The sequence below is a fragment of the Pimephales promelas genome, chromosome 8 (assembly GCF_988280905.1).
Source record: "Pimephales promelas chromosome 8, fPimPro1.hap1.1, whole genome shotgun sequence".
NCBI lineage: Eukaryota > Metazoa > Chordata > Actinopteri > Cypriniformes > Leuciscidae > Pimephales > Pimephales promelas.
This window is the reverse complement of record NC_142776.1, coordinates 35,729,398-35,748,891: the sequence shown is the minus strand read 5'-3', so window position 1 is coordinate 35,748,891 and position 19,494 is coordinate 35,729,398. Positions and strand designations below refer to the sequence as shown.

The 19,494-nt window shown below is 36.2% G+C and overlaps 3 protein-coding genes across 3 annotated transcripts in view; 2 read left to right on the top strand and 1 right to left on the bottom strand.

Annotated features, from left to right (window-relative positions):
- gnai2b (guanine nucleotide binding protein (G protein), alpha inhibiting activity polypeptide 2b) overlaps nucleotides 1-7,231 on the top strand; it is a 51,927-nt gene extending 44,696 nt beyond the window's left edge. The window contains exons 5-9 of the mRNA XM_039693239.2: nucleotides 2,724-2,852; nucleotides 3,978-4,107; nucleotides 4,735-4,888; nucleotides 5,098-5,313; nucleotides 6,371-7,231. Of these exons, the coding sequence (XP_039549173.1) occupies nucleotides 2,724-2,852; nucleotides 3,978-4,107; nucleotides 4,735-4,888; nucleotides 5,098-5,288 (604 nt within the window). The 3' untranslated portion in view covers nucleotides 5,289-5,313; nucleotides 6,371-7,231. The remainder of the gene's footprint in view (nucleotides 1-2,723; nucleotides 2,853-3,977; nucleotides 4,108-4,734; nucleotides 4,889-5,097; nucleotides 5,314-6,370) is intronic.
- A 1,016-nt stretch (nucleotides 7,232-8,247) lies between these two features.
- On the top strand, nucleotides 8,248-11,605 carry inka1b (inka box actin regulator 1b). Its single transcript, XM_039693240.2, has 3 exons — nucleotides 8,248-8,594; nucleotides 8,687-8,735; nucleotides 10,627-11,605. The coding sequence occupies exons 2-3, from the start codon at nucleotides 8,733-8,735 to the stop codon at nucleotides 11,503-11,505; spliced, it is 882 nt and encodes a 293-aa protein (XP_039549174.2). The 5' UTR covers nucleotides 8,248-8,594; nucleotides 8,687-8,732; the 3' UTR covers nucleotides 11,506-11,605.
- A 218-nt stretch (nucleotides 11,606-11,823) lies between these two features.
- Nucleotides 11,824-19,494, bottom strand: part of uba7 (ubiquitin-like modifier activating enzyme 7) — a 67,765-nt gene continuing 60,094 nt past the window's right edge. Inside the window, exons 23-25 of the mRNA XM_039693237.2 lie at nucleotides 15,122-15,223; nucleotides 14,301-14,392; nucleotides 11,824-13,208 (exon numbers count right to left, since the gene is read on the bottom strand). Of these exons, the coding sequence (XP_039549171.2) occupies nucleotides 13,085-13,208; nucleotides 14,301-14,392; nucleotides 15,122-15,223 (318 nt within the window). The 3' untranslated portion in view covers nucleotides 11,824-13,084. The remainder of the gene's footprint in view (nucleotides 13,209-14,300; nucleotides 14,393-15,121; nucleotides 15,224-19,494) is intronic.

Sequence of the window (19,494 nt, the reverse complement as noted above, 5' to 3'; positions counted from 1 at the left end):
TTAAATTACATCTCTCTCGAAACAGAACGTGACTTTAATGTTTTTTTTAGCACACACACACACTGATGCATGATGGGAGCCAGGTTCAAGCAGGAAACTCAATGCCAAGTCCATCTTTTGTTGTTAGCAGAAACATCCCCTGCCTTAAATGAGGTCATGATGTTGACACATTCGGACCTTCGTTGAACACACACACTCGCTCGTGGTGGGTTTCTATGTTTTATGGGGACTTTCATCGAAATAATGATTTTTATACTGTACAAAACTGCATATTTTATCCCCATACTCTTTTACCTACCCATCACGGAAAACTTTTTGCATTTTTATGTTTAAAAAGCATCACTTTCTAAGTGATTTTCCTCCAAAAAATGTTTGCGGAAACATGTGGTCCCCACAATGTAGGGTTTACCAGGACCAACGCAGACCTTTTTCTTTATATGTTCACTTTTAGACACATTTTAGGCCCAGAATTCAAATGTGAGATTTTAACGCTGCATTTGTTGGATGTTTAATAGCCACTACTGCTTCAGTATCAGAAGTAAAATTAAGACCTGCGTTTACCTCAGTGTATTGTCCTCGCATTCCCTTCATCCCACATCTCCGACTTAATCCTGCAGAAGTGAAAGCAGACGGAGTGTGTCCTCTGTCCATTATATGATCTTCTTCCTGAAACCCTCTGAAGTGCCGCCCATTAAACCCAGCGTATTCTAAGAAATAAACTCTCAAAGCCTTAAACGCAAAGCTAAAGGACGATACTACGACATTTCAGTTCTGTTTTTCATTTTTGATATTGATTTTAAATGACTCTGAGCTAAACAATTTAATTTTAAACAATGCAATTCTTGAATATTTACTCATTGTGTGATCAGAGAAGTGGGGTGTTTTTAAAAAGCATTTTTTAGTAGATGCTCACATCAAGAAATAATCAATTTATTTGTTTGCTTATTCAATAGAATTAATGTGCTGTTGGCAGTGTAATACTGCATGTTGAACGACCACATGAACTGGAACATTCTCTAGTGATGTATTGACATTTTGAGCAACAAAAAAAAAGTCCAATTTTGGTTGGACCAATAAGATTTTGCATATAATTAAATATATGAAGAGTTCAGATGCAAAAGCCTCGAAGTGCCATTTGAAATTTTCTTCTAAAATTATCATTTTTATCAAGCTTGTATATTTAAGTTCAGTGATTTCACTTAAATGGCAATGATAATTACCTATTAATTGTTATTTAAGTGAAATTACTGAACTTAAATATACAAGTTTGATAAAAATCATCATTAAAGAAGAAAATTTCAAATGGCATTTAGAGGCTTTTGCATCTGAACTTTTCATATATATATATATATATATATATATATATATATATTTGAATATAAAAAAGAGAAGATTTTAGTTTCTTCTTTGGATTTTGGGGTTGAATTATGGCTAGTTCTTGACAGCCATTCTAATATTCGGTCATAAAAGGAGAAAAAAGTTGAATTTCATCTGTCTAAAGAGTCAAAAAAAGTATCATAGATGAAATTATTAGGACTATTATTATGAAAGTGAAGTTGTTTATTTTACCAATTACTGTACATGTTGGGAAAGTATGACCTGATTTTTCAGCCTGAATCATTATGTATGAAAGGTCAGTGTCAGTCGGGGTTGCCATAGAAATGCTGTCAGTTAGCGAAGCGCACAGGCCCGCGGTCCGGCCAACAGCGACGGCTCACTGAGCTAATACGACTATTTATGGCTTCCAGTCAAAGTCTGCTTCACACACAAGCTGCTGTTGTGATGCGGAAACCTCTGAAGACTCGGCTCAGATCAAACTTCACTCTGATCGGTGTGTGTGTGTGTGTGTGTGTGTACTGTACACAGTAGGCAGGTTTACTGTATGCATGAAATATGCAAATGACCTTAGCTAAAGTGTGCAGTGTGCAACTAGAATACACTGCGTTGAATGCTGTATCCCACAATGCAATGTGCTTGACCTGTGTTGTATCAATCTGAAGCAATATCAACAGTGATCTTTAAGCTCCTTCATTTATTATTTAATTATTATTATTTATTGTTTATGCACAAAATTAAAACAATTAAATATGCATGAGGTCAGCAGTGTAGTATACTACTTTTTTAAAATGTTTATCAATGCATAGTTTTTTATAAATATAAATACTTTACTACTGTATATACTGCAAACGGCTTACCATGCATACAGTATATACTATGCAATAAGCATATTATATAAATTATATGTTTGTTTATATATATATATATATATATAAACAATATATATTTATATAAACAATATATATATATATATATATATATATATATATATATATATAATATATACTGTATATATATTATATATATATGAAGAGTTCAGATGCAAAAGCCTCTAAGTGCCATTTGAAATTTTCTTCTAAAATGATCATTTTTATCAAGCTTGTATATTTAAGTTCAGTAATTTCACTTAAATGGCAATGATAATTACCTATTAATTGTTATTTAAGTGAAATTACTGAACTTAAATATACAAGTTTGACAAAAATCATCATTAAAGAAGAAAATTTCAAATGGCATTTAGAGGCTTTTGCATCTGAACTCTTCATATATAAAGTTATATGACTTTGGGACATGCGCACAGAGAATAAAGCCTTTTAGAGTGTATTAATGATTGTTTAATGACAGTTTAATGACCTAATTACATACGTGTGTGTGTTTGTGTGTAGTTATCTGAAGGATATGGATAGGATAGGACGGGCGGACTACGTTCCCACGCAGCAGGACGTCTTGAGGACCAGAGTGAAGACCACTGGGATCGTGGAGACGCATTTCACTTTTAAAGATCTGCACTTCAAGTGAGAAACGCATTCAGTGCTGTGTGTCTGCATGTACACAAATCAATGAGCTATAAATACACGTACCTTAGCTCAACACCAATCTTGAGATATGTATGTGTGTGTGCGTTTGCGCCGAAATAGCTTGATAGGGTATTTATTTATTAATATGTATATAAAAATCAATATTATATGGGCAAAAATCAGCAGGAAGAGTTCTCGATGTGTAGGGGAGTTTATTCTAGAATTGGGTAAAGTCAGCATGAAATGGAAGTTGCGATAGTCTTTTTCTACCCTATTGTGACGTATATCTGAGTGAAAGGAGAAAAACTGAAAGGCGGAGCTTGATTTTGTCCATGAGGAATTGATTGGATGGTTGTGGTTTGCTATTGGTGGATCTCATGTGAGTGACAGACAGGTTGCCCCGCCCTCGTGTCAGTTAACACATCATGAATTAATTAATTACTTATGAAGTTATGAAGTAATTAATTACTGTATTTTTTTTTAAATTACTGTAAAAAGGGATTACTCTTAATTTTTCTGTAATATAATTAGTTCTGATGTTATTGAATTAATTGCAGTATAGTCTAAAACAATTCAATATAAAACAATAGTGGATTTAACATCAAAGTATGGTCAGTTCAAGTATGTCTTTGCACTTTTAATTCTTTCAAAAAAATTAAAATTGCATGTTTTGTGTCTATCCTTGTATTGTTTAGCTGGTAGAGGTTGATATGGGATTTCTAAAGTAATTAGTAATGCAAAAATGTTTTCGAGAGTAATTTGTAGAGTAATCTAATTACACTGTTGATATTATTAGTAGCTTATCTAAGACTGTCTGCAAGAGGGAGGGGAAATATGTTGATTTAAGTTGATGAGGCACATGAAAAAACATGGATGAATCATTATTTATAATAAATGCTGCCTGCAATATTCAATATAAAACAAGAATTGTCAGTTTTGATTTCATGGTGACTAAGCTGCTCTATATGGAAAGAAAGTGAAAAGGTTCCTGGTAGAAAGTGTTTTCTCATTATCGTCCGCCTGTATTCGTTCTTCCGAGACCCTCATGAAATCTTAATGCTCGTGAAAGAACCAAACAACATAAAACATTCTCCCGCTCTAATTCTCCTTTCTCTTCTTCAGGATGTTTGATGTGGGAGGTCAGAGGTCGGAGAGGAAGAAATGGATCCATTGCTTTGAGGGAGTAACAGCCATAATCTTCTGTGTGGCTCTGAGCGCTTATGACCTGGTGCTCGCAGAGGATGAGGAGATGGTGAGACTCGGAAAAAAAATCTCAATTGTCCGAACAATAAACCTGAATTATGTATCTGTCATTATGCGATTAGTTTTGCAAACCTCTCCAAGCATTTTTACATTTTATTTTTATTTTTTTTCTTGACGTTGCAAGACATAAATACACATTTGGTCATATTATACAACATTTTTGTCCAAAAAATAAATCAATAAAAAACAAAATTAATAATAAAACAAAAAAACAAACTGGTAGCAAGAATAAAAACAGGGGAGTGCCTCAGGTTAAATAAATATATACAATATATACGGGATCTGTTTGGACAAATTAAAAAGCTTCACTTTTAGAGTACATTGACCATTTTATTATAAATAAAAAAATGCACTGGACATTTGCCCAAAATCAAGTATTTTTAACAAATGATCTTCATTTATTAGTCACATTTTATGTAATTAATAATTTTTTAATTTGATAAATAGTTTTTCTAAGTAGTTCTTAGTAAGGCTGATGTATTTTATGTAATTCTAAACTAAGTTATAACTGCCATAGTATACAGAAGACTGTATCTGTCCACGGGGCAAAGTGAGCCGCCAGCGCCCTCTGCTGTTGAGTCACTGCCCTCTCAACAATCACACTCCTCTTTTTCAGAACCGCATGCATGAAAGCATGAAACTGTTCGACTCCATCTGCAACAACAAGTGGTTCACCGAGACCTCCATCATCCTCTTCCTCAACAAGAAGGATCTGTTTGAGGAGAAGATCACGCGCAGTCCTCTCACCATCTGCTTTCCTGAATACTCAGGTCTTTGAGTATTTTCTTTTTTTTAACTGAGTGTTCATCAACATTATCCCACGATGAGGCTCGAACTGAAACAGAACATTTATTTGATTTGTGCCTGTGGATCATGATTTAGCATGTGGTTATTTTTAAGTACCTGGCTAAAAAGTAAATGTTATATGATGGACGAGGTGAAATCTGCTGACATTATTCTCTGTATGGGTTTCATACAGGAGCCAATAAATATGACGAGGCTGCCAGTTACATCCAGACCAAGTTTGAGGACCTCAACAAGAAAAAGGACACGAAGGAAATTTACACCCACTTTACGTGCGCTACCGACACTAAGAACGTGCAGTTTGTGTTTGACGCCGTCACTGATGTCATCATCAAAAACAACCTGAAGGACTGCGGCCTCTTTTAATGAAGGTGGCCAAGAGAATGACCAGGTTAATACACACACACACACACACACCATTCATCCATATACAACAGACCTGTGTTCAGATATAGTTGCTCAAAAACCTTTTTTTTTTTTAAAGGCTTACCAAGCCTGCATTTATTTATTTGATCAAAAATACAGTATCAACTTTTCAAAGCATTTAACATGTTAGGTTTGAAAAGATTTAAAGGGATAGTTCACTTTGAAATTAATTTTTGATATGTTTTAGCTTACCTCATGGCCATCCAAGATGTAGGTGTGTTTGTTTCCGCAGTATTTTCAATTTTTATATTTTTAGGTCAAACCGTTCTTGTCTGTCAGTTATATAATGGAGGTCTATGGTCACCACCTCAAAGAGCATGCACAGAGAAGTCCAAATTAAACATGATTTAATGACTCGTAAATGTAAGTACACATTGATGGCCTAAGACACGAAACGCGCGGTTTGTGTGAGAAAACAAATTTGTCTGCGCAAGTGCCGGAAAGCGCCGGTAGTGATCTGTTGATATATCGAAATCGTCCTTCATTGCGATTTCCTGTATATCTAAATATGTTTAGATCTTCACAGTGAAGGATAACACTTCTGAAATCTCTGTGTAAACAATGAGTGACGTATACGCACGAGAGATCATTTCCGGCGCTTGTGTAGACCGAAGCGCCTGCGCCCTCAGAGTACTTGGGCGTGACTGTGGTTACAAGAGGTAAAAACGATATAAATACTGTTCGTTTTCTCACACAAACCGTTCGTTTCGTGTCTTAGGCCGTCAATGTGTACTTGCATTCACGAGTCATTAAATCATGTTTAATCTGGACTTCTCTGTGCATGCTCTTTGAGGTGGTGACCATAGACCTCCATTATATGACTGACAGACAAGAACGGTTTGACCTAAATATATCAAAATTTAAACTACTGTGGAAACAAAGACACCTACATCTTGGATGCCCTTGAGGTAAGATAAAACATGTCAAAAGTTAATTACAAAGTGAACTATCCCTTTAAAGTCACATAGTTAATATGAGATACTATTATTAACCTTGTTGATTTTGTTGTGATTATTCCTCAGGAAAGTGTAAAGTGTTTGGAGCTGGTCAACGGGTTGTTCACCACATGCTAGACTGCCTTCAGCTACCTATAAGAATTGTGTTTTTTGTTTTTGTTTTTTGATAACCTGAAAAAGACTTGTGAACCAGGAAAAGAGAAACTTCACCGAATTCTAGAACACCATCCTTCCTCCTTTCCAGAATCTTGAATTTTAAATTGGTTCTCAATGTGTAAATATTTAATTTTGCAGTTATTTTCTGCCCAAAAAAAACAACAACAAGTGGAGAATCAGGATTATATTCTGATATTTGTTTCTATTGAGCTTTTGTTTTTTGACGGGTTACCAATGGGGTGGGTGAGGACTTCTATTATGGATGTGCTAGTTTTATTCAACTCAATGGCAAAATAATTCTTTTGTAAAGTTAATGTCAGCACAGAAAGGAAATGAGACATCTCTTTTGTAAACCTTTAGCACCGAATCTTCAACCCAGGCTTCACTGTATGTTGTTGCATGATGACGGACCATGGCTCGCTCTCTCTAAACCTCGACGTGACATTCCCTCAGCCACTGATATATCTGGACACTCTCTACTAGCTTGACTGTGACACTGTCCAAAATCGACTAACGTGTAAAATATTTATATCCGACCTCACATTTCTCCTTCCTGTTGCTGTACCATCCCTTTTTTTTTTCTTCGCGATGTCTGTGCCTTGTTTTCACTGTCTGTAGATCCTAGGGCCGTTTTTATTCACGCTATCAAATGAAAAGTGTAAAAGTGTTGAGCACATTTTAAGAGCTAAATAAAACTTAGACTACAGTCTTTGGGTTAATATCTAAATGCCATAAAAGATTTCGTTGGAAATAAAAGTTATGTAAGATAGACCCGTGCTACTTTGTCTTTTATGTCTCTTATAACACTGTATGCAGTAAATGTGTTTTTGCTCAACTGCCAGGCAATGTTGCATGTATTTTATTTCATGCTATTTTTATTAATATTCATTGGACACTTCTGCAGTTTCACTCCATCCCCCCAAGAAGGCGCTAGACACTCAGTAAATAAATGAACTGACAATCCAGAACTATTTCCTAGGAGCTTTTTGTGTTGCCAAAAACAACAGCAAAAATGAAAGCCCCAAAATTAGGCAAATATATGTATAAAAAAAAAGGAAATGGTTTGTTTTGTATTAGTACAAAATGTTTTGTACAATCCTTACAGAAAATACTCTGGTGGTACCATGGTACAGCGATGATGGTAATAACATGGTATTGAGTAAATTCCACATTTTTTTTGGCATATTTTTGGACTTTGTCATTTTTAATAGCTTTGCTTCAGAGTCAAGTCCAGAGTCATAGTACTTCTAAGTGCTCAAAAGAATACCATAATTTGTACATATCAAAAAATACATTGCCATTAATACTATTTTGGTAGCGTTTCCGTATGGTTTTCATTGATTACCCAACTTTTTTTTTCTTTTCTTTTTTTTTTGTCATAAAATAAAAAAAAATCCTATTGTTATTTTATTTCATTATTTTATCTTGAATTTTAAATTAGTTCTTAATGTGTAAATATTTAATTTGCAGCTATTTTCTAGTGGAGAATCAAGTGCAGAATCAGGATTATATTCTGATATTTCTTTCTATTGAGCTTTTGTTTTTTGACGGGTTACCAATGGGGTGGGTGAGGACTTCTATTATGGATGTGCTAGTTTTATTCAACTCAATGGCAAAATGCTTCTTTTGTAAAGTTAATGTGAGCACAGAAAGGACATGAGACAAAAAATACATTGCCATTAATACTTTTTTGGTAGCGTTTCCGTATGGTTTTCATTGATTACCTTACGTTTTTTGTTGTTGTTTTTTGTTTGTTTTTAAATCCTATCGTGTTATTTTATTTCATTATTTTATCTTGTTAATATATAGTTTATTACATAACAAATAATATTATCAGTCGAATTAGTCAGATGAATTGATCAAGTAATTATTATATTTACTATTATTAATCATTAAACTGTATCAATCAGTCTATCTGTGTGAAGCGCTTGTTCTTCGCTCGCATCTGGCTTTCTGATTGGATGTCAGCCTGACGCGTCGTGCTGATTGGCTGAGATTGTCCGGAGGAAACTGACGGCGCGCTCAAAAGCTCCCAGCTCTCACTCCAAACGCGCATTGACTGATGACACGCTGAAGCGGTTAATAGCACTCTGGACTACTGTATAAACCTGCCATATTTTTTGTGTACAGTTTGGTAAGTGTCTTAAACTCACTTAGGATACATATAAACACTATTGTACATTATTTAAAATAACGTTACTTATGCCACATCTTTTCTTTTTGCAGAGGAAATATACCAAGGAGGACTAACTCTGCAAACGGAAAAATAAACATGGTACGTGTTCTGTTTTGCTTGCTTTGTTCTTGATCATCTAGAGACGATGTTAATGTCAAAAAAATATATATATATATATTATTGGAAAAAGCCTAGCGTCTGTGTTCATGCAAAGAAGAAAACATTGGCTAAATTGATATACTAAACTAAAATAAAACTATTAATATGAACAAATTAAAATGTATTAAGCATTTGAATGTAGATCCCATATACAGTAGTAGCAACCATAGAAGCTGTATTTATTTTCTTAAATGTCATTTTCAGAGCCCCATTCTATCAGTGTTGAATATATTTGTTAATATGCTGCATTTCTCTATAGTTTTAACTCCAATATGAGTGTGACTCATGCACTGGTGTATCTTGTGCCTCCCTCAGGCATTATAAAACTATATCTTGAACTATAATCTGGGTTGTGAAATGAAATGTACATTTTCAGCAGCGATGGAGGTTAACCGCTACCCAACTCTATGCATTTTTCATGGCCTCTGGCAACCGCTGGCTTTTCAAGCACACACGCATTTGCAGCTTCGAGCCAAATGGCTAAGTTCTCACAGCTGTGATAACACCATGGAGTGGTCACTGGTCCAGTCTGAGGGCTGCAGAGCAGCTGAGTCTAAGAGCCGGTTCACATGGATGGCTGTGTTTTTCTGCCTTTCAAAGGCATTCCCAAAAAATTCCAGATACTTAACGGCTACTGCAGAGCTGGAAGTGAAAGTAAAGTAAATCACTTGAGATTAGGGGAATGTTTTCACTGGAAAACAGAGACTTTTTGCTTTATGAGAGGTGTGGACCCTTGATGGAATGAAATCTATTTGATAAGCCTGGTCAAGGGGAATTTTGTTGTTTTAAAGAATGAACAATGAAAGTATGAGGCAAGACATTCTGGAGGGTTTAAAAGCATAAACATTCCTCTATTTTTCATTTAGGTTTTTTTATCTACATGATATATTTTATTTAGATTATTATTCAATGTATCATTTAGCAATTGCACTGCAGTTCTAAGTAGGTGACTATCTAATCTAATCATGTATTACTAATATAATAACCAATTATAAGTGCATTACTTATTTTTCGTTGTTGTTGGACCATCCTAAATAGACTGATATACACCATTAGTCTGATCCCGGATCATTCGCCGTGTCCCAAAAAATGACATCATTCCCTTTTCAACCACAACAACCCTTGCATTAATCATGAAACTTGCGTTGGGAGAAGTGTGGCCTGTCTTTCTGCCAGAAGCGGTGCAGGAAGGGACTCTTTCCCGTTCCCACAATCAGTGCGGATGTATCGGCATGCATCATATTCTGACTCTTCTCCCCTGAGACAATCCAAATGGATTGTGTTTGTTTCTCTCTCCCACTCATAATGATGTTGGTTTAATGCTGCTGGATTAAACTAAAATTCTGGATTGCTTTCTGAAGGAGAGCTTAGACACATTTATGTCTTGTTTGGCCTGGTACATGAGTTGTTTTCCAAGGCGATTAAAGATCCTGGACACACCAGTCTGGCAATGGATCTGCAGTTTTTATTCAGAAAAAATGAGGAACTGACTCATCTTGCCCTTTAGCAAGTACTTTGGCGGTACCAACACTCTCAGAAAAAAAGGTACAAAAGCTGTCACTGGGGCGGTCCCTTTTCAAAAGGTACACTTTTGTACCTAAAGGGTGCATATTGGTACCCATTAAGGTACCAATATGCACCCTTTAGGTAAAAGTGTACCTTTTGAAAAGGTACCGCCCCAGTGACAGCTTTTGTACCTTTTTTTTCTGAGATTGAATGGTACAGTGATGGACATAGCATGAAAAATGCATACAACTGGTGATCAGTGTGGTGCATCTATTGCATTTGATGCATGCAGTCAAGCTCAAACCTCTTCCTTTTCTTTCTCTAGCTGTGCTCTCGCAATTCAGGCGACTGTTTTCGGGACCAGATGCGATACATGATGAGGTCTCTGCAGGATCTGAAGCAGATACGAGAACCCGACAATCAATCAAAGTGCTCATACGCCACTCGAGCCTGTCAAAAGAGGGCACAAAAGCGGGAGCTACTCAGTCGCCTGCGGATATCTGACGTTAGCGACGCCAGCACCTACGACTCCGCCTGCTGCCTGGCCAGCCCACTGGAAGAAGAAGAGGAGGATGAGGAGGCCGGTGTCGGCCGTCTGCCTCAGGGCTCCCCCAGCAGCTTGAAAAGCCTGGACTTTGATTCTGGGTACTCCGAAGCATCGTGGCAGGATGAGGGCGTAGTGTTGCGCCGCACAAGGAATGTACGCGTTTCATCTTCCGCGTGTGTCCGCACCAACCGAACCCGTCCCAAATCCACATCAGACGCATGCCTGGAGCGCTGGACGTCGTTTGAGGCCAGCGACCCAACGGACTGGACCACGTCTTTGTTAACTAGAGGGCGGAACAGGCAACCGCTGGTTCTTGGAGACAACAGCTTTGCAGATCTTATTAAAAACTGGATGGACCTTCCAGAGTGCCCAGATTCTGCAGAACTGAAGCCGAACGCCAGCCGCAAAATGGCCAAGGACTTTCTGGTCAACATGCGGCGGAAAATTGCAGGCATGTCGAAGGGAGTTGGAGTCGAGGAGACTAAACGCACTAAACGGATGTCTTGTCCTGTGGGATTCCAACCCCCCAAACCCTTCTTTCATCAGTCCCATGCCAGTTTGCACCAAATGGGACCAGACTTTTACCAGTTTAGCACCGCCATGAAGACTGGGAGTCGACAGCCTATCATATGCAATGACATCATTGGATACATCTGATGCGTTTCTGAAAATTTGCTGGATTTTATTTCTGAAAATGTCTAATATTGTTCTATGTATTAATAATATTGCAATAAATTTTTTTTTATATAAAAGAGAATATTCTGACCTATTTTTATAAAAAACGGGTATTTTAATATACAGGTATATATATATCATTCAGCCCATTTTAAAGAAAAAATATATGCCATTGTTGCTTTAGTTAATTGGTTGCAACAGAAATATATCAGACCGATATTTAACACATGGTTACATTTATTAGAATCCAAATAGTTAACGAACAGTTAACCAACAATATTCATGTTTAGCTTGCCCAAGTTTAATGTTCTAAGTTTTATTTGGTTTGCAGCCGTCGCATGAATGACAACTTTTCTGTGAAATTTGCTACTCATGCAAATACAATTTATGGTTTCAACACAACAATGAATATCTCATACAGTATACTGTGCAATTATTACTCTTTATTCTTAAGAAACAGGCAGTAATTGAGTAAAATCTGGAATTCTCCCTTTAAAATAAGACTTTAATGACAGAACAATATGAGATGTAGACAGATACAGTAGGCTAAGAATTTTTAGTATGTGAGGTTTATAGCCAGAATCAAACTGTCAAATCTTTTTTGTGAATGTGAAACAGTGCTGTAATGTGATTAGGTCTGAATACACACAAACATGTTTAAAGGTGATGAAATTTGGCTCTGGAACTGTTTTCCTACATGATAATAGTGAGGTGAGGGGTGGTGGGTGGCCATGGCTGCATAACAAAGGGATGAGGGCGGGAATTAAGAAACCACAGGGGTCGCATTGATCCCAGATACACTGAGTTTAAACGAATTAACAGAAAAGCTATTTCACTTGTAAAATATCAAAATTAGAGACTCTTTCCAGTTCAAATGTGACACAGCAACATAGCCAATGTTATTTATTCATTTTTTTTGATTCTCAAGAAGATATTAAGGCTTTTTCAAAGTAATGTTGGTAACTTTACAGTAAGGTTTCATACAGTATGTTAGTTAAAATTGGTTAACTACACCTAGCGTCAGGATCAAGTGGATGATTGCTTTATTTTTGGCATCCAGGATCTCGTCTGAGGATAATATGTTTGTTCAGATAATTTGACCCAAGATTGTTTTATAAACGAGCCACAGTGTATTAAAAAGTGCAAAGACACTTTTGATGGCAGATGAAGCAGTCAGCAGTATTGGATCTGACAGTAGCTGAATCACAAACCATTAGTAAATGACGGTTTTTCACAAAAAAATTTAACATTATAAGTGAAACTCAATGAACATTTTAAAATATTTTTAAAAATCCAAATCATGATTCCTTAAATATTTTACTAATGTTAGAGACCTTATTGTAAAATGTTACCATAATGTTATATAGGAGTTTTAATTATACATTTATTTTATAGGCAATATTTCTTATTTGTTCTCAGAATTAACCTCATTAAATGCATGTTTTTTTTTACAGAGATTTTTGCAGTGTGCATATTCCCATGATTTTTATGACTGTTTAGCATATAACATTATGTTAATAGAGAGAATAATCTCATTAAGGTGATGCTCTCAGTTCCAGCTTCACCTGAGGTATCTGATGGGCATCATGCACTCCTCATCCTCTTCAAATGAGGGAATGATCTCCAACATCTGCTGGTGATCTGGAATCTCACGCTTGGTTGCGGAGCGTACCAGATCAGTAATGCTGCATAAACGATAAGTTAATCAATTAATACAAATCCTTGTCACTTGTTAGGCTAAATCAAAGTACCATCAAAACCTTTTAAATCCACTGTACTTCTTTACATAACATACAGTTACATAAGAATGGCTGCAGTGAATGAATGTATGAGAGTGTTTATTTATGTGAGGGTGTGGTACAGTATGGTCTGTATCTCATAATTAGAGAGGAACAGGAAGGTCACTCTCATGCCACACAAACACTGGTTATGTTCAGAATGAAGTACTAGCTTACTGCACATGTAACTATTCCATATATATATATTAGAATAGTATAGAAGTACTGTATGTGAAATGCAACATACTATAACAGTTTCAAATGTCACATGACCTCTTCTACTTCATTCCTCACCTTAGAAATAGAAGTTCAAGTTGAGTGCACTGCATTGAGATCCGGTAAACAATGCAATGTGCTCTGGTTGTATACTACACATTTGGTCATGCATATATGCAGTACATGCGAAACATTTGTATTTGTCTGTCAAAAGATTTTATTAATGATTTAATCATCATATTAGAATGATTTCTGAAGGATCATGTGACACTGAAAACTGGAGTAATAATGCTAAATATTCAGATTTGATCACAGGAATAAATTACATTTTGACTGGTAGTCTACATGCTGTACACATGCATACTTGCTTTCACATGCTTTTATATCATGACAAACGTTTCAAACAAATGTAGAAGAAAAAACGGCAGGAAGGAACAGCACCTGACAGGGTAATAAATGTATTTGTTTTCTAATTTTGAGACTAATTTTGGTTCCAGCAGGAAGAGACCCAGGAAGGATCTTGAAGTCTATCAACAGATTGATGTTAGGTGCACACATGCAGTGAAGGGTTAATGGCTTCAAATGACTGTCATGCTGGAAGACTGTGTGTCCATGCTTTAAAAAAATATCCATTACGGGACCAAAGTCTCAAAATCTCTTAGTCTAGACAAATCTAATGATATTTAGCTGTAGAATATATGTTAATATAATGCAGGTAAGCATCCAATATAGTATACAAAAGATGTATTTCTGTTTATAACAGCTGTATATCGGCATACACACCTTAGCTTCAGGCGACCAGTGTGATCGGAGAGATTGCTGTACAATACGGCAGTCCCATAATACAAGCCTGTGATGTTCAACTTATGCTTTTCCTGAAATGAGAAATACGTATCAAATCAACTAATTCGACACACATCCAGCCGTGTGTATTCAATGTGTGTTTTCATCTAGAAATGTCTGATTTTTGGAGCATTTGTAACTGTATAATTGATTGATTTACGTCTAGTTGACCAATTTCCTCTATAAACTAGCATTTCAAATATCGGAGGTCAGTAATACTTTTATTCAGCAATGATGCGTTGGTAACACTTTACAATAAGGTTCATTAGTTAACATTAGTTAATGTATTTACTAACATGCACTAACCATGAGCAATACATTTGTAACGGCATTTGTTAATCTTTGTTAATGTTAGTTCATGAAAATACAGCTGTTCATTGTTTGTTCATGTTAGTTCACAGTGCATTAACTAATGTTAACAAGATTTTAATCAAGTATTAGTAAATGTTGAAACTAACATTAACAAAGATTATCAAATGCTGTATATGTGCTATTCATTATTAGTTCATATTAACTAATGTAGTTAACTAATGTTAACTAACGAACCTTATTGTAAAGTGTTACCGATGCGTTAAACAGACAGCTATTTATAATGTTACAAAAGATTTCAGTTACAAATAAATGCTGTTATATTACATAAAAAGCAGTTCTGGTGCCAGAGAAAAGATTTCAGCCTGTAGAAAAAAAGCTGGTGTGAGACTGAGTGTGAACGGTATCTGATGTCTCTAAGTGTGTGATGTTGACAGCGTGTGTGCTTTAACCTTAATGTGTTTCAGCAGTTCCTCCAAGGTCATTTCCTTTTGACCCTCATGCCGGCCCTGCACCAGGAAGTCGTCCCAGAGAGAGTACCGCTGCCCCGCAACCTGCCGACAGACACGACACACCGGCTTAAGAAACATTAAATGGGTATGTGGACATATCAATAAATAGCGGCCACCATTTTGATCCAAATCTCTGTGCCGGATTTTCCCGAATCACTTTGAGCGGGTCTCCTCAAATGCGCTGTTTTCATTGACTCGCTGTGGGAATCCTTGATTATTTTTAGCCAATCACATTCATTAGAGTTTTCAACTGCACATTTGTTTAAAATTTTTTCTAGTCAGGCTGCATTTTCCTCCTAATAGGCGATTTAAAACAAGACGAAAGAATTCAACTGTCAAGAAATTATTTTTACACACTTTGGACACTTTTCAGAGGAAGGTGGACATGAACATATGTTTGTGGTGTGCTGTACAAAATTTCATGGCCATTTTATGGGATAGTTCACTTTGAATACTTCAAAGTTCACTTCACTTTTTGATATGTTTTAGCTTATCTCAAGGGCATCCAAGATGTAGGTGTCTTTGTTTCCACAGTATTTTCAATTTTGACATTTTTCAGTCAAACCGTTGTTGTCTATCAGTCATACACTGGAGGCTAAGAGGGTCCACCAAAAAGCATGCACAGAGAAGTCCAAATTAAACATGATTTAATGACTCGTAAGTGTAAGTACACATTGATGGCCTAAGACACGAAACGAGCGGTTTGTGTGAGAAAACGAACAGTATTTATATCGTTTTTACCTCTTGTAATCATAGGCATGACAAAATGATCTGACGGCACGGGCACTTCGGTCTGCGCATGCGCCGGAAGTGATCGCTTGCGCTCCTACGTCACTCTTTGTTTATACAGAGATTTCGTAAGTTTTACCTTTCACTAAACATATTGAAATATACAGGAAATCGCAATGGAAGACGATTTCGATGTATCTAAATATGTTTAGTGAAAGGTAAAACTTCCGAAATCTCCGTGTAAACAATGCGTGACGCGTGAGAGATCACTTCCGGCGTATCGTCTGGAGATGGTTCAGTTCGGTTCAGTTGGACATCTGATTCAGATCAGTTCGACGGCTGTTAACAAGAGGTAAAACGATATAAATACTGTTCGTTTTCTCACACAAACCGCTCGTTTCGTGTTTTAGGCCATCAATGTGTACTTACATTTACGAGTCATTAAATCATGTTTAATTTGGACTTCTCTGTGCATGCTCTTTGAGGTGGACCCCCTAAAACTGCATTATAGGACTGACAGACAACAATGGTTTGACCAAAAAAATGTCAACATGGAAAATGCTGTGGAAACAAAGACACCTACATCTTGAATGCCCTTGAGGTAAGCTAAAACATATCAAAAATTAATTTCAAAGTGAACTATCCCTTTAAGCTGAGTATGCATGCAGCTGATATAGATCTTGTAAACCCTGCTGACACATTTGCAGCTCATGTCTTGGACTCAAAAGGTCCACTCCAGGTCAGAGGTCATACAGGACATGTGATACCAGAGATAGGGTAAGCAAAAGAGAAAAAAAACTGTATTATATTACAATATTTTGTCTGCTTTTATTGTAGATTGAAGGTTTGAATGTTTTGGTCTGTCCTCACCACAGAAGCTGTACTTACTTGCCTACAGAAAAGCTGCATCCCACATGAACTGACTTGCTTAAAAGTGCTTAAAAAAAACTAATCCTGAGGCAGAGTACATGCATTACAGAGTCCATTTGCACAAAAATTGATTATTCTGTGCCATCTGGCATACTAATAAAAAATTCAAAGAGAACGTACTACAAACTCATTTACAACATTTTTTACCCTGCTTATAAATTATAAATCAGTTAAAAAACTTCTTTAATCCGTGCAAAAGGTTTGCCTGAGGTGCAGTGTGTGGAAATGTAAGGAGACGAGGTTTTATGACTGCCTTGGAAAGAGGAAGTGCAGTCCTGCTTAATAAAATAGATCTGTGTCTTGACTTGATCTTGCTGACAGCATTTCAAACATAAGGCATGTGCAAGTATGTATAAACCTTCACCTAAAAATAAACTGCGTGTGTCATCAACTATAGCACTATACAGTTCCCAAAGCCAAGCCTCAAATTCTGCAGAAGCAAATGCGCTTGCATGATTTTTAAAGCTTTATACTTTGTGTGTAAGGAGACACATACTTGAGCACTCTATTAAATCTCCACAACTATGAAAGCTACAGTTAAGCAGTAAAATTGTATTCTGGGTTAGTTCATTTGACCACAGACCCGAGACACAACACCTGTTTTCTGTAGACAGGCTAATTTCACCTCTACTAGACTTGGACTTCATATGTTTAAAAACGTTGTTCTTCCAGGGCTCATAATGTAAAGCAAATAAGCAAAGCATCATTATTCCAGTCTTCAGTGTCACATGATCCTAATATGATGATTTGACGCTCAAGAAACATTTCTAATTATTATTATCAATGTTGAAAACATTTAAGCAGCTTAATATTTTTTTTTTCCAGAAATCTTTGAATAGAATATTTTAAATAGAAAAATAAAACGTTTTAAATGTCTAATTTCACTTTTGATCAATCTGATGCATCCCTGCTGAATAAAAGTATTAATTTCTTAAAAAAAAAAACAATCTTGTTGACTTCAAACTTTAACAGTATGCAAAACAAAGTAATCTAACCCAGTATAACAAAAAATGTAGCAGCAGTTGATATAAATGTATAATTTAAGCGCTAAGTCTTCAGAAATGTTGTCAGGACAGATCTCGCTGTCCAAAAGCGATAGGGGTCATGTTCCAAATACAGTCCTGTAAATAGTAAGGCTAGCATGTGTTTTCAACCATAGTAATTTCAAAACCAATCAATTTGTCATGCTGTGGCGACACCGACCACATTGCAAGGCATTCAGATACATCTACTCCACCCAATCTGCGGCCATAACTTTACTTTTAGAAGTTAGAATTTCCCTCACACTGTACATGTGCTGTAAACTGTGATGTCTTTGCATGGTTACTGTCGTATTGTTGTATAAAGACACCATATACAACACAAGAAAAGATCAGTGCATGCTAAGGCTTCTTAACTAATACACATGGGTCAGTCTAACCACACATGCAGAGGGAATGATGACAGCGCTTACCACTCCGTGGGAGGGTTAAAAAAAAGCAAGTAATGTGGAAACCCTTTAGTGTCTGGGAAAAAGGCAAATCCTATTTGAAGACTTCTAAGCTTCTAGAAAGCCTCCTCAGATCCAGGCGTTTTTTCGCCATGAACCCTCATAATCCCATCACTTGATTGTATCTGTGTTGCGGAGCCACACGTCTCAAACGTTTGACTTGTCCATTTAAATTTTTTTTGTTTTTTACATAAATATTTTTATTCAGCAAGGATACCTTCAATTGTGTTGTAAAGTGACAATTAAAATATAATGTTACAAAACATTTCTATTTCAAATAAATGCTGTTCTTTTCAACTGCTATTAATCAAAAAATCCTGAAAAAAATGTAACACGGTTTCCACCAAAAAAAAAAGAAAAAAAGAAGAAGCTCCACAACTGTTTTCAACATTGATAATAATCAGAAATGTTTCTTGAGCAGCAAATCTACATATTAGAATGATTTCTGAAGGATCATGTGACACTGAAGACTGATGTAATGATGATGAAAATTAAGGGATAAATTACATACAAAATATATATTCAAATAAAATACATCTCTTTTTGAAGCGACAGAGTTTCGGTTGAAGAGACTTTCATTGGAGGGACAGAAATTCTCTCAGATTTCATTCAAAATACACTCTAAAATTTGCTGGGTCAAATATGGACAAACCCAGCCATTGGGTTAAATTTTTTAATTACATTTTTAACCAAATGTTTGGGTTTGTCCATATTTGACCCAAAGTTGGGTTAAAACAACGAAGCATTTTTAGGGTGTATCTTAGTGTTTTGAAATTGAGTTAAACTCTTACGGCTTTAGAATGACATGAGGCTAAGAAATTTATAGAATTAAATTTTTTCCGGTGAAATCAATCTCAGCTGATCCATGTCTACCTTTAGGAATACGACGCCCATCACGGTATTTCTCAGGAGCCAATACCCTCTTCCATCCCCAGCTCCTCCTGTCAGTCAGGATTTGGTATTCTGATTCCCCTTAAATTCTCGAATTATGTTGTACTTATATTGAATGAATGATATCAGCAGAACAGAACCATAACGCCAATCCAAACTGTATGCTAACTGTCAATCGTCCCGACTGAACTATCACCTTAAGGGATTGATCTATGTAAAATAGCTTTTCTAGCAGTTTTATTCGAGCCGTTTCAATGAAATCATTTTTATTTTT